General features: G+C 35.4%; 1 protein-coding gene across 1 annotated transcript; it reads left to right on the top strand.

The window, feature by feature from the left end:
* Window positions 1–952: 952 nt before the first annotated feature.
* Window positions 953–4365, top strand: LOC139896937 (protein decapping 5-like). Its single transcript, XM_071879568.1, has 8 exons — window positions 953–1260; window positions 1484–1584; window positions 1809–1889; window positions 1977–2810; window positions 2985–3050; window positions 3672–3839; window positions 3956–4066; window positions 4168–4365. The coding sequence occupies exons 1-8, from the start codon at window positions 1116–1118 to the stop codon at window positions 4315–4317; spliced, it is 1656 nt and encodes a 551-aa protein (XP_071735669.1). The 5' UTR covers window positions 953–1115; the 3' UTR covers window positions 4318–4365.
* Window positions 4366–15112: the final 10747 nt, after the last annotated feature.

Raw genomic sequence — 15112 nt, 5'->3', positions numbered from 1 at the left:
ATAAGGATGGACGGTATGTTTCTTGTGGTTAACATTTGCATGTTGGTAAGAAATCATGAACTAGTTTCCAGCTTTAAAAAAGATCATTATCATTATTGTTGGATGTTTAAAGTTGATAACAAGATCTCATGTGTAGACGGGGTGATGGTTATACTAATTGGATTGAAAATAAAATCAAATAGATCTTTACTTGATGAGTTCATGAGACATGAAATTATGATTTTTTATACATTTTTCATGTTGACCTCCTCGTTCACCCTTCCTATATTCATCTACTTCACGACATATTTGAAGCTCGGTCAGGTTCTGCATCATTATCAGTTACTCTTTTTGATCCCCAAGTATGAGAACGAGTGATAAAGAACATGTTGCCATTAACCAGACCGCCCAATTTTCTAGTAGCCGGTAGTCTTGGTGGTTCGGATGATTGAAGTTCCCTAAGGGCTTTGTTTTGTGGTTCATAGATGAAACTTTTTTAAAGACGACTATATTAGATCTCCAGCAGTGAGTAAAACCTCTGGTGACTTCTCATTTGAATTTTTCTCTTCTATACCCTGATTTGAATTTCCAAAGTAATTGGCGTGCGGCAGAGGCTTTGATTGGTATGTTGAATCCAAATTCTAAGGAAGCTACGTCAGTTATAGATTATGTGAAATTGGCGGGGTCCATTGACATGAATTTAGTCGATGGACTTGATGGTAAAATGGGCTATGATGTTTGGCCTTTTCCTTTGGACAATGATACAAGTCGAACCGGGTCTGTTGGTTATATAGGAGGCTAGAGTTGTGTTTGTGTAGCTTCAAGTAATTGATTATAGTTGGGGATTGGGACAATAATACTCTCTTCATCTGTAATTTATTGTTAGAAAAAAAGGTTAAAATAAAAAATATGATGTAAAATTTTGCTAGTGACAAAAGTACAATGATTTTTCTTCGAATATAGTACGTTGCAACACTCATATTTACGGCTAAAAATTCACGTATGGTAACATGAACACCGATAACTAACGACCAAACCCTAAAATCCAATCTGTACTTCCCTGAACCCTAAAAGTCAACAAATTTCGGTCGTCTTCTTCTTTTATACTCAAATTCGCTACTTTCAGGTAGCGAATTATGGCGACCGAAGCTTCTTCATCCTCCGCTGGTGCCGATACATACATCGGTAGCTTAATTAGTTTAACTTCTAAAAGCGAGATTCGTTATGAAGGCATCTTATACAATATCAATACTAACGAATCCTCAATTGGTTTGCGTAACGGTATATTCAATTCATCATTTTCTTACAAGCCTTTTATTTCATATTTTATTTTTATTTATTTATTTATGTATAAAAATATAAAATATATAAATGCTTTTAATTTTCTTAGCTGAAATAAAAATTGTGAATATAGTTGATAAACTATGGTGTATTAGGCTATTAAGTTGTAGTTGTATTGTTTATTTATGATTTATGATAATAATTATTGTATTACTTGTTGCAGTAAGATCGTTTGGAAGTGAAGGGCGAAAAAAAGATGGTCCACAAATCATGCCTAGTGATAAGGTTTATGAATACATTTTATTTCGTGGGAGCGATATCAAGGTACTATATTTGAGACATGGCTGAATTTTCATCTTCTTGTCTGTGTGTTTATTAAATATCTCATTGTTCTCTTGTGTGTTATTTTTACTGTTGCAATGAATTCTATAAGAATTCTTGAATCATGGTTGTCAATTGTCAATGGGACTAAAAATATTGTATTCACTCTTGTAGTTTTTAACTTTAGGTAAGATAAAATTTTTATTCTTTTTTATTCGCTTTTGTAGGATCTTCAGGTGAAAACATCCCCGCCCGCCCCTCCTGTTCAGCATACGCAACCTATAAATTCCGATCCTGCCATTATACAGGTAAGTAGAAACACGTTCTAGTATATCTGCAATACTTTTGTCATTTAGTGTGATGGTTTTTAAAAAAAAACACTTTTTAATGTGCAGTCTCACCATCCTCGGCCACCTCCAACATCTTCAAGCATGCCGTCTGCAGCCACCGGTAACTCTCTGCCAAATCCCCAATTGGGACACCCCGGCACTACATTCCAAAGCGGAATGCCTTTATATCAACCCAATGGAACCATAGGCTCGTGGGCCCCACCGCCACCTCATCCTAATGTCAACAATAACGGTCTTGCAATGCCACCAATGTATTGGTCAGGGTTCTACGCCCCACCAAACGGGCTTCCTCAGTTACACCAACAGCCATTTTTTCGACCCACACCCGGGCTCTCAATGCCCCCTTCCATGCCTTACCCTAATTTCAGTTCGCCCCTACCAATTGGTTCACCCAACCCGCCCGTTTCAACTTCACCTGATAAATCAGTTAACTTAACCACATCTACAACATCTTTACTGGGGTCCACTCTACCTTCCAGTCTTCCTCCCGTACCATCTTTAATATATAATAATACTGACCCTTCGCTTATGCAAACTAAGGTTCCTAACTCTGTGGGTCCCACCGCACCAATAATTGGTAGCTTATCATCGGTGTCTTCTCCAACTACTGATGTTAATGACACCTCACCTTCCATATCTAACAAAACCAGCACACCATTGCTAGTAACCCCAGGACAGCTGTTGCAGTCTTCAGTTGTTTCATCTGAGTCCTCTCAACCTGTTCATAAGGATGTGGAACTGGGCCCCGCACCAACACCGGGCCCCACCCCTGCCCCCGCCCCTACATCATCAACAGAATCCTCTGCACCAGTTTTGGTTCCTGGAGAAGCTAAGCCTCCAATACTGCCATTACCGACTCAGTCTCGGAATGCTCCAAAGGTACGGATGTACAATCCTTCATCATCTCTCAATACAATGTATTGAAGTTTGATATTCACTGTGGACTCTAATTTTATAATGTATTGAAGGTAGAGATGTTCATGCTTGTAATTTTAGATGTCTGTTGTGGTTTGACATGTTGACTTTTTCTGTTATTGCTGATGATGATGATAGACAAATGGATCTCCTAACCAGAATAACCAGAGTTACAGAGGGCGTGAAAGAGGCAGAGGATATGGGGTAAGTCTTCTTCCGTGTGTATCTTATTTTTACTTTTTACCTCTCTTTTTTACAGCTTTAATGTGCTTGTATCATATCTATCTTTCATCTTGACATCGACTAAGAACTATCTCATCTTCCATTTTTTCATTTTGTTTTACGTTTCAAGTTGAATTTGGAACTAAAATGCTATGTGATAATCTCCGTGTACTCTATTTTTAAAAGTTTTTAGATTTTTATTATAATAAATCAATTTTGAAGGGGTGATTAACCTGAATTAGAATGATGAAGTTTGAGTTCAGTTGGTAATAACGGACGTATTTCACTTTCCTTTCGATCCATGCAGCTCATTGTAAGCTTGCCGATGGGTCTGATTTGAATCGGATCAACTGATGATCTGATCTGATATGATGTATTAACCTATTGATTATGATATGACCCCTGAGCAACTGATATCTAATCTGACATGTTTCAACTTGATATGACACATGACGTATCAAGCCACTTTACTGCTTCTGTTGGTTTTTTCTAACTGTTATGGAATATGTTTTGTTTTTTTTTTCAATGATATAAAATTGAGTATAATATTTAGTTGTGTATTTAGATGTTTTCTAACTTGTGTTATGTTTTATAACGTTGAAGGGATCACGACCAGTGATGAAATTCACGGAAGAATTCGATTTTACTGCAATGAATGAGAAATTCAACAAGGATGAAGTGTGGGGTACCCTAGGCAAAAACAACAATGCTAATGATGAAGATGAACTAGATGATGAAAACAATGCTGCTATTCCAAAAGTTGATGTTAAGGTGAGTTAAAACACTTTTGAATTGGCATCTTCAAATCTTCAATCTTTGTTAAAACACTCTTGAAATTAATGATAATCGTATTAATGAAATTGAAATTGTAACATTGAAATTTACAGCCCGTTTATAGCAAGGGTGATTTTTTTGATACATTATCGTGCAACTCAACTGACAATCGATCAAATAACGGGAGGACAAGGTTTTCTGAGCAAATGAAACTAGATTCAGAGGTGACGTTCTGTTTATATCATTTTGTTTCCGTCATTACAACATTTTAGTTGTCTCTTCATTATGTGATACCAATGCTAATGTCTTTTATTTAATGGTGCAGACATTTGGAGAATTTTCTAGGTATCGAGGAGGAAGGGGTGGCCGTGGGCCCAACCGTGGAGGTCGTTTTCGAGGGGGTGGCTATCAAGGAAGGGGATACGGCTATGTCAGTAGGGGTCGTGGTGGAAGAAACTCAACCCGTGATTATTAAAGTGTCTGGAGGAGAATATGAATTTTAGCTCCTATATTTTTTTTTTTTTTTTTTTTAATATTGCAAAAACGTTCTCCAAAGTTGTGTTTATCCTTTGTTACTTGCAAATGGCTGTTTTAAGAGATTGATTAATGACTAGACTGATGCACATTATCAGTTTGAGGTCATTTTTCGACGATAAGAATTGATTGAAGTTGAATTTGAAAGTAATTAAATGCACCAAGTTGGCCAATTTTCATGGTTGGGCTGTGTTTGGTTCATGGGTCACTATTCCTACGTGAAAGGCCTTCTTGAATTTCTTCAAAGGTATCATTCTGGGTTGTTGGTAGTTACTATATTCCTATCATCTTATCTTATTAAATTAAATGTTGATCAAGTTCGTAACTCCCACAACATGTTTTCTCAATCGGGTGTGTTTCAAGACCACAAAAACCCTATTTTCTTTCAATCACAACCAACGTCACCCACTCAACATCTATCTCCGGGATCCCTTCCACCAACACAACCCTTAACCTTTGGAGATTTTCTAGACCCCAATTTTACACATTCCGACGATGACTCTCCTCCAAGGTACTCGAGATCGGGTCAGAAGTTACTGATCGACAGGAATTCAGGCGAAGAACAAGATGCTGGGAACACGAACAAGTCAACTCCCGATGCTTCTGGGTCTCAATGTCGTACCATTTTTGTTGGTAGGTTGGACAAAACTGTCACGAGACAGTTGATGGAATCGACTTTCGGAAAAATTGGGGCTTTATCGGAGATCACATTCTGGATGGCCAGAAGATATTCCTTTGTAACTTACGTAGATGAAAAACACGCTCAAGAAGCAGTTTCCTCTTTGAACGGGTCCAAGATATTTGGACGTGCAATTTACGTAGATGAAAAACACGCTCAAGAAGCAGTTTTCATTAACTGCTACTGCATCTGATGAACCCCCAGATTTATCTTTACCATTCTTTCAGAGTGGACAATCCTTCTTGTAATGACCCCACTCTTGACATTTGAAGCACTGGACACCCTTCACACCGTCTCTTGATCTGAACCTACTTTTATTACCAGATCTCTTTTCGGCAAACCTTCCCTTTCCATGACCAACCATAGCAAACTCATGCTCATAACGGTCATCAGATCTTTGTCTCTTATCCTGAGATAAAAGTGCCGGTACTACCTCCTCCATCTTTACAGTAGCTTTTCCGTAAAGAATTATAGTAACTAATATATCATATGAACTGGGAAGAGATGTAAGAAGAATAAGGGTCTTATCTTCTTCCTCAATATTAACATCAACTTTTGCAAGTTGATAAACCAGACCATTAAACACATTCATGTGTTCAATGATATTCCCGCCTTCCTCCATCTTCAACTGATACAGATCACGCTTCAAGCTCAGCTTTGTAGTCATGTTCTTCCCGAGATATAACTTCTCGAGGCCCACCCACAACCCTGTCGCGGTTGTTTCGCCACTGACATTATTAATGATCTTATCACTGATGGAAAGGCGAATGGTACTGACACATCTTTCCTCGATGTCATTCCAATCGTCATCCGTCATCTTTTCTGGCTTTCCGTCCTTTTTACCCTTCAACGGCTTTGCCAAGCCCTGTTGAACCAGAACATCCTTCACCCTTGCTCGCCACAAGGTGAAATTCCCGGTTCCATCAAATGGCTCCACCTTAAATTGCATACCGCTATTTCCCACCATCTCAAACCAAAAAATATCCGATAAACCTGGATACGCTCTGATACCACTTGTTATGACAACTTGCCCAACGCACCCACACCAGCGGAAGCGAGGATATAATTGTTTGAGACAAACTTGCGAGAAATAATAATTAGCAAAATAAAGTAACTGATAACACGACGATTTAACGTAGTTCGGCAAAACCCTGCCTACGTCCACCCCCAAGAGTTCCCTTTATTCTTATAATATAAAAGATCTCGGTACAAGAAAAAGTACACTATAAGTTAACCCTAACCCAAGCCCCTTAGAATTTAGAATAAAATCTAAGTTTCCCGTACACTCTTTTACACTCCTTACAAGAATAAGCTCTCAACCTCACAAAAACACACTCCGTTGATATTATCGCTCAACTATGTTTTTCCTTTTTGTGATACTTGATCCTCCCTTGAATTTGATCCATTTGGATGCCTTCTATCCTTTCCAAGTCCATCTATTTATAGATGCACATATACATGTGAAAACCTAGCTTGAAAACTTCAATTTGGCAACTATTACTAAATACCACATGTATACATTGTATCTTGACTTTTGAGCAAGGCAAATCAAACTTTTCTATAATGACTTCTCACATGGAGAAGACAATTTCATTTTGATGTCTTCACCATGCAAAAGACAATGTCAATTTGTCTACTAATGTGAGCCATCATATTGGACAACCGTCCAACAATATATATATATATATATATATATATAAACACAAGTATTCAACACAAACTCTTTTGTACATAAGACTTTTACCTAAGTTTCAATAAGTGTATATAAAAGACAACCTAGCAAGAGAGCACCATTAGATATCTTTATAATTAACTTGCATATACAAAAAGAAAAAACAAGAACAATCACAATCACTTCAAGTGTAACTTTTGATCGTCGGAAAAGTAAAATCCGATGACGGAACAATCCTAGGTGATCTCGGAGACCTTGGAGGAAACTCCGAAACTTGATGCCCATCATAATCATAATATATAACCCCTGAAAACTCCGGCGGTTGACATTTAACCCCCATCAATATTCCTTTCTGCCACACACCACCTTGTCCAAATCCTTCCTCCATCACCTTATCTCCACCATTACCATCATGACCACCACCTTTTTTATGATTGATGGCAAACGAGTTTATCGCCTTATCACTTATTGTGGTAATAAGTTGCTTAGGGGACCTTAATGGAGATCTTGGTGGAATCTTATATTCTTGATTATGATTATGATCTTCTTCAACTCTATATAATGTTTTAGTGTTACCATTACTACTACTATTGCTTCCTTCTTTTTTTGATGGTCGTCGAACATGGTTGGCACATAAAGCTACTACAGCAGACACCATGATGAATAGGCCGATACCAATGGGTATAGAAAAGATGTTGTCATTGACATGATTACCGGCGACATGTATAAAGCTCAAACGAACCATTTACTAACTATGATAGTGATAATGATAGAAGAGATATTTGGTTACCAAGTCTTGTTGATTTGGGGTATATATAGAGTTAGTGGCTAATATGCATTTAATATATTCGGCAGATAGGGAAAGAGAAAAAAAAAGGTAAAATGATTCGCACATTACTGTACATCACGAAACTTGTTTAAGAAAGTTCACTACGACTAATCTTATAGTTTTTGACACTTTATAAATGAGTTTTTCACGCTTAAAGAGTGAATATAAGTTAGAAGCCTGAAAAAAATATAGCATTAAAATTAAATATTTTGATGCGTGAAAAATGTGCCGTTAAAATTTTAAATGCTCTTAACTTTTTCAAACTTTTAAGTGTCATTGGGTTTTTCGTTTTACGGTTTTTGCTTGTCCAAAACTTTGTACACTTAAGATGTCAAAAACATGTCAAGTTATTCATGTTTAAAGTGTCAAAGATATATAGAAAGCGTAAAAAAATAAATTTTTTTTTGTAGTGATTATACTTGCTATACAATATAATAAAAAAGATATTTAATATTTTATAGTATAGGGATAAAATTTACTACAGAGAAATTACATCACAAAGGCGAAGGGGAGATGTTAAGTCAACCCTTGTATTTCTGCTTTTGTTGACTTTTATTTCATGTTTTATGTAATCTGACCGAGTCTTCACAAACTGGTCACAAAACCAACTTTAGGTGTTGGTCAAAAGTCAAAACTTGTTGAAGTAGACCTTCCTATTGACCTCTTCCACAACCTCCCCTGTATTCATCCTCATCTTTTACTCCTCATCACTTACTAGACAACTAGTTACGTACTGATCCACCAGTAAGAGCTTCATAGTCATTGAATAAGTCGATTATATCTTTTGTTGCACATGCATAGCAAGTGTCATCAATATATAATAAGTATAAGTATTACATCAAAATCAAATCATTTTTAATGGTTTTAATATGTACTTATGGATCAAAGTCATCGTAAGTAGTTAATTGTATACCTAATCAACGGATGTGCATTTCCTTTTTCTTCTCTCTTTTTTTAAAAAAATAATTAATGTTTTTACATTGTTTTTTCTCGTAAAACATAAAGAGCATGATTTATGGATACGGACGTAGTTGTTCCCCCCGGGCGTGAGCGAGTTCAGTGTCCGGTTTGGAATGGTGTTTTGGGGTTTGAAGCAAATTTCCTTGTTCACATGTTCATTTTTACACTATAAGAGCTTTAATGAAAATAGCAATTAGTAAATAATAACACTAAATTAGTCCTTAAGTCGAGTTAGTGACTAAAATAAGTTGGTCACTTCTCGTCAATATGGATCCGTCATAAAACATTATTAGAGACCAAAATACTAAAATTGGTTACTATGGTGACCATTTGTTTGGTCATTAAAATCGTATAGTGAACAAAGTTTAGTGACGATATTTTTAATGGTAACTAAATAACATTATTAGTGACATATAAGAAGTCGTCACTAAAAGATTGTCACAAATAATCTTTTTTCTTGTAGTGTTATATGGTGATAACATGGTGATAACAGTTTGGCCTAGCGATATCAAGAGAACTTATATATTTTGGAGTTATAAGTTAACAGATCTCATCACTGCCTTTCGGGGAGCACTTGGTCTAGAATTATTGATGCAGGTAGGGATATTGATGATTTGGATATAGCTTTTACAAACTCATTTGTTAAAGTTGTTTCGAATGGTGAGGCTACTTCTTTCTGGGAAGATCATTGGATTGGGAGGTCGAGCTTAAAAGAGATGTTTCCTCGTTTATACCGGCTTGAATCTACCAAGAATATAACCATAAAGGATAGGTTTGAGGAAGTGGACAATCATATTTGCTGGAAATGGGCCTGGTCGTATGCTCCTAGGGGACGAACAGAAGGAGAGCTATGTGAATTAATTAACCTGCTATCCTCTTATTCGTTTGATTGCAGGAAGCCAGATACGTGGAAATGGTCATTTTCAAACAAAGCATTCTAACTGTCAAGAAACTATCGAGAGTAATAGACGAAGGTTTACTTGCGGGTCATCTTGATACTACAGCAGCTGCAACCGAAAGAAACAACCTTATGCCGGAAAAAATCGAGATCTTTATTTGGCGTGCTTTACAACGAAGACTACCCGTTCGTGTCGAGCTAGATAAGAGAGGCATCGACCTTCACTCGGTTAGATGCCCGCTCTGTGATGACGGTTTGGAATCGGTCGAGCACTCATTATTATTATGTAAGCACGCCTTAGATGTGTGGGAACGAGTCTTTAATTGGTGGAATCTCGGGAACGTATCAAACCTTAGCATTGGGGAACTATTTCGTGGGAACTCACCAAAATCAATGTCGGCTTTTGGGAGAAAATTATGGCAAACGGTAGAATGGGCATGCGGTTACCTATTGTGGAAAAATAGAAATCAAATGGTTTTCCAAGGTAATCGATGGACCCCTTGGTGGCGTTAAATGAGATACAAGTTAAATCATACGAGTGGATTGCACATCGCGTAAAAGACAAAAACATCGAATGGCTCGTTTGGTTATCTAACCCAAGTAGCTACGCGATTTAACTGCTCGAGTGTTATGTCTGAGTTTTTTCTAAACAGTGGGGCTACCTCTTTTGCTGTAAATTTGTGTTTGTAAATTTGTGTGTTCTTTTGGGCTTCTTTTGGCAGCCCACGGATGTACCTGTGAGTTTTACATGTATAATATAAATACCCATCTTGCTTTTCAATAAAAAAAAAAAAAAATAAGTTCAAGTCTCATCGTTGATAAAAAAAAAAAGGTGCATGTATTTTTCTTGTAGTGTATTTGCTATTAAAAAATAATTGTGTGAACAACTAAGGTAAAAATCTAATATTTTAGAAAGGGTAAAAATGTTACCTACATTTTTCAAAAGGGTGATGATGAAATGTCCCGTTCTTATTGATTAAAAACGTTCCATATTAATTGATTTCGTTGCGAGGTTTTGACCTCTATATAAGACGTTTTTCAAAGACTGCATTCATTTTTAAAACAAACCATAACCTTTATTTCATAAATAAAGGTTTAAAAAGCTTTACGTAGATTATCAAATAATGATAATCTAAAATATCCTGTTTACACACGACCATTACATAATGGTTTACAATACAAATATGTTACATCGAAATCAGTTTCTTGAATGCAGTTTTTACACAATATCATACAAACATGGACTCCAAATCTTGTCCTTATTTTAGTATGCAACAGCGGAAGCTCTTAGTATTCACCTGAGAATAAACATGCTTTAAACGTCAACAAAAATGTTGGTGAGTTATAGGTTTAACCTATATATATCAAATCGTAACAATAGACCACAAGATTTCATATTTCAATACACATCCCATACATAGAGATAAAAATCATTCATATGGTGAACACCTGGTAACCGACATTAACAAGATGCATATATAAGAATATCCCCATCATTCCGGGACACCCTTCGGATATGATATAAATTTCGAAGTACTAAAGCATCCGGTACTTTGGATGGGGTTTGTTAGGCCCAATAGATCTATCTTTAGGATTCGCGTCAATTAGGGTGTCTGTTCCCTAATTCTTAGATTACCAGACTTAATAAAAAGGGGCATATTCGATTTCGATAATTCAACCATAGAATGTAGTTTCACGTACTTGTGTCTATTTTGTAAATCATTTATAAAACCTGCATGTATTCTCATCCCAAAAATATTAGATTTTAAAAGTGGGACTATAACTCACTTTCACAGATTTTTACTTCGTCGGGAAGTAAGACTTGACCACTGGTTGATTCACGAACCTATAACAATATATACATATATATCAAAGTATGTTCAAAATATATTTACAACACTTTTAATATATTTTGATGTTTTAAGTTTATTAAGTCAGCTGTCCTCGTTAGTAACCTACAACTAGTTGTCCACAGTTAGATGTACAGAAATAAATCGATAAATATTATCTTGAATCAATCCACGACCCAGTGTATACGTATCTCAGTATTGATCACAACTCAAACTATATATATTTTGGAATCAACCTCAACCCTGTATAGCTAACTCCAACATTCACATATAGAGTGTCTATGGTTGTTCCGAAATATATATAGATGTGTCGACATGATAGGTCGAAACATTGTATACGTGTCTATGGTATCTCAAGATTACATAATATACAATACAAGTTGATTAAGTTATGGTTGGAATAGATTTGTTACCAATTTTCACGTAGCTAAAATGAGAAAAATTATCCAATCTTGTTTTACCCATAACTTCTTCATTTTAAATCCGTTTTGAGTGAATCAAATTGCTATGGTTTCATATTGAACTCTATTTTATGAATCTAAACAGAAAAAGTATAGGTTTATAGTCGGAAAAATAAGTTACAAGTCATTTTTGTAAAGGTAGTCATTTCAGTCGAAAGAACAACGTCTAGATGACCATTTTAGAAAACATACTTCCACTTTGAGTTTAACCATAATTTTTGGATATAGTTTCATGTTCATAATAAAAATAATTTTCCCAGAATAACAACTTTTAAATCAAAGTTTATCATAGTTTTTAATTAACTAACCCAAAACAGCCTGCGGTGTTACTACGACGGCGTAAATCCAGTTTTACGGTGTTTTTCGTGTTTCCAGGTTTTAAATCATTAAGTTAGCATATCATATAGATATAGAAAATGTGTTTAGTTGATTTTAAAAGTCAAGTTAGAAGGATTAACTTTTATTTGCGAACAAGTTTAGAATTAACTAAACTATGTTATAGTGATTACAAGTTTAAACCTTCGAATAAGATAGCTTTATATGTATGAATCGAATGATGTTATTGAAGGTATTTCGTATGCCCGAGAGACATATTAAATTAACGTGGCTAATGTGTTGTGATCCAAGTCGGGTCATACCCAATGACAAGCTTACCGACACCTTATATGTATTTAAACTTAACGAATGGATCGTTAAATAAGTACGCGACACTTGGATTTTAGAAAATGGGTTTTCTAAAATATAATCACTTAAGATAAATTATTTGGATAATTTACATTTAATTATTTATAAGGTTAAATAATTATAGTGTGTGTTAAATTTTATAAAAGGGTTTATAAAAACTTGCAAGTATTACTAATAATTACATAGTTTTATTAAATGTTTATAAAAAAAAACAAGTGTGATTATAGTAATACATGGGGGTGGCGGTTTTGAGGAGCCCCATGACCACCTCACATGCTATTTTCCTTTGGTACTTGTGTGGTCTCAAACCCCATGCTCATGCCTTACATGTATTCCAATACTTTGACTCAATGGAACATGCAATTAAAACACACAATAGCAACAAAAATTCTGCTCTCCCCTCTTGAGCTGCTGCCGAAATAATACAAGGGAGTAGAGAGGTTTTTGGCTTGCAAATTAAGTTCATTAAGTGTCCAAAATCCTAACCACATAAAGGAAGGTGTTGGTGATTGATAGCTTGGGGTATTACTTGCTTGAGGCTTCAAGTTAGAGGCTTTATTTCCATCATCTTTATCATCAACATTGCTGTCCAAATCAGCTCCTAATTCATCTTAGAGGAGGTATAATATTCTTCCTTCTTTGTTACATGTAAGCATATTTTCATAACTTGATAACTATATGGAATTCATCTAAATTGGTTTAACATACAAACTTGTTTTCTTAATAATTATGCTTCCGCTTGTTATAACTCTAAATGAATTGGTTTCATGTTTATGTTAACATTAAGAACTTGTTGTTATGTTGAATTCCATCAATGGTATCAGAGCCGAAGTCTATGAAATATGCTTCTTGAATATGGTCTTTGAAACCCACCAACTTTGCATTTTATTAACATGCATGAAAGTAGAATGCAAAATTGATGGATTTTGGGTAGTTTTGTTGGAAGGCCGAATTTAAGAAGGTCCAAATGGGTTTTTGGAACTTACCTTTTGGTCATATTTTGTTCATATGTTGTTGTTCACAATCATAGCCAAGACCTTGTGGTTGAATGGATGTTTGTTTGGTTGATTTGTTAATTTTTCCATGTGGTTGTTATATTCATTCATTTGGTTTGTAAAGTTAATTATTCATTTGGTATGTAATATTAATTTTGGTTATGTAATTTATTTTTACATTTGGTATGTAAAGTAGAATAAGTTGTAATTTCATTTTCTAGATAAAAATGTATTAGGATACATATTTTGTAAAATGATGAAGATGATGAAGACTTGAAGAACACAAGAAGAATCTACTTGGATGCAAGATTAAGTGGGAGTGGTAAATCTCCTATTTTGTGTTATGACCCATTACCCGGTGGCATTTTGTTTTCGGCTAAACAAAATGCTTACCAAAAGGCTTGATTGTGAACAAAAATTGTTTTGCATGCATGTTGTGTTGTTTGATTATGGTTTGTATGTTTGGTTACTACAAGTTATCACACAAGTTTACAACTAGCACAACTACATTTAATTGGTTAAATTAAAAATAGTTAACAACATGCAAAATGGAAAATTTAATTGGTTAAATTATTAACAAACATGAAATTTATCAAACCACAATTTAATCGGTTAAATTGAAATGGCTAAAAGGACATTAATAAGTGGTTATTTAGAACATGACAAGGATCATAATATATAAAATGGTTTATATCATGTAATTGGTTTAATTACAAGACATGAAAATAGTTTTTCATAAGTACCATGCACTAAATGCATGTTGATGTATGGTATAAAAGTTTTCTCAAACTAGAATTAACGAAAACTCAAAATCCCTTTCACTAACAAGGTAAACAAGTTAAACGCCATCCTATTGTGTGACACTTAAAAGTATTAGGGAACTCATGATGGGATAAAGGTCACCTAACCATTATGAGCAAACTAATATGATTAAGGTAAATTTCGCATGCTTGTGGGATAAAGGTCACCTAACCACATGTATGTTAAATTTACAAGTCTATACAAGTAGGACGACTTGATTTGGGACTCATGAACTTAGGGTCACCAAAGCATGAGGAACAAATAGGCGTTGATGGGATAAATATGCCATGCAAAAGGATTGCATGATCCCATACTCTAGAAGTTGCAAATGGATTGCAATTGTCATTTAATGACTACCTAGCTAAATCAAATTGCGGGATAAAGGTCACCTAACCGAAACTTGGTTTACCGTTGGATTCTAGAATTTAATAATTCAATTTGTTTTAAAGGGTATTGAATGTTAAATTAAAATCGATAATTAAACAAACTTTGTTAATTTTGTAGATGGCCGCCAATAACAACAACATTCCAAACACACCACTTAACCTAAACCACCTATCATTAAGGTCTCTCTTAGAGAAAGACAAACTCAACCATACAAACTTTATGGATTGGTTCCGCAATCTTCGGATTGTCCTCAAACAAGAGGATAAAATGTATGTGCTTGAGGACCCCATTCCCGATCAACCGGATGAGAGTGATGTGGAGGCAATGGCCTCTTACGATAAGTATTGCCACGACTCCCTTCAAGTCTCATGCTTAATGCTTGGGACTATGATACCCGAACTCCAAAAGGATTTCGAGCATCATAGCGCATACGACATGATAACACAATTGAAGGAGATGTTTCTCCAACAAGCACGTGTTGAGCGTTTCGAAACGGTTCGGGCGCTTCATGCTTGTCGTA

Source organism: Rutidosis leptorrhynchoides, chromosome 3, assembly GCF_046630445.1.
Source record: "Rutidosis leptorrhynchoides isolate AG116_Rl617_1_P2 chromosome 3, CSIRO_AGI_Rlap_v1, whole genome shotgun sequence".
Taxonomy (NCBI): domain Eukaryota; kingdom Viridiplantae; phylum Streptophyta; class Magnoliopsida; order Asterales; family Asteraceae; genus Rutidosis; species Rutidosis leptorrhynchoides.
Note: the sequence above shows the minus strand (reverse complement) of the source record. Positions and strands in the feature narration are given on the sequence as shown.

Bases quoted from the DNA above. Each gene is read 5' to 3' on its own strand.
- LOC139896937 (XM_071879568.1), top strand. From the start codon at position 1,116: ATGGCGACCGAAGCTTCTTCATCCTCCGCTGGTGCCGATACATACATC. The intron at 1,890-1,976 runs GTAAGTAGAAAC...TTTAATGTGCAG, and splicing joins CCGATCCTGCCATTATACAG to TCTCACCATCCTCGGCCACC. The intron at 4,067-4,167 runs GTGACGTTCTGT...TTAATGGTGCAG, and splicing joins AAATGAAACTAGATTCAGAG to ACATTTGGAGAATTTTCTAG.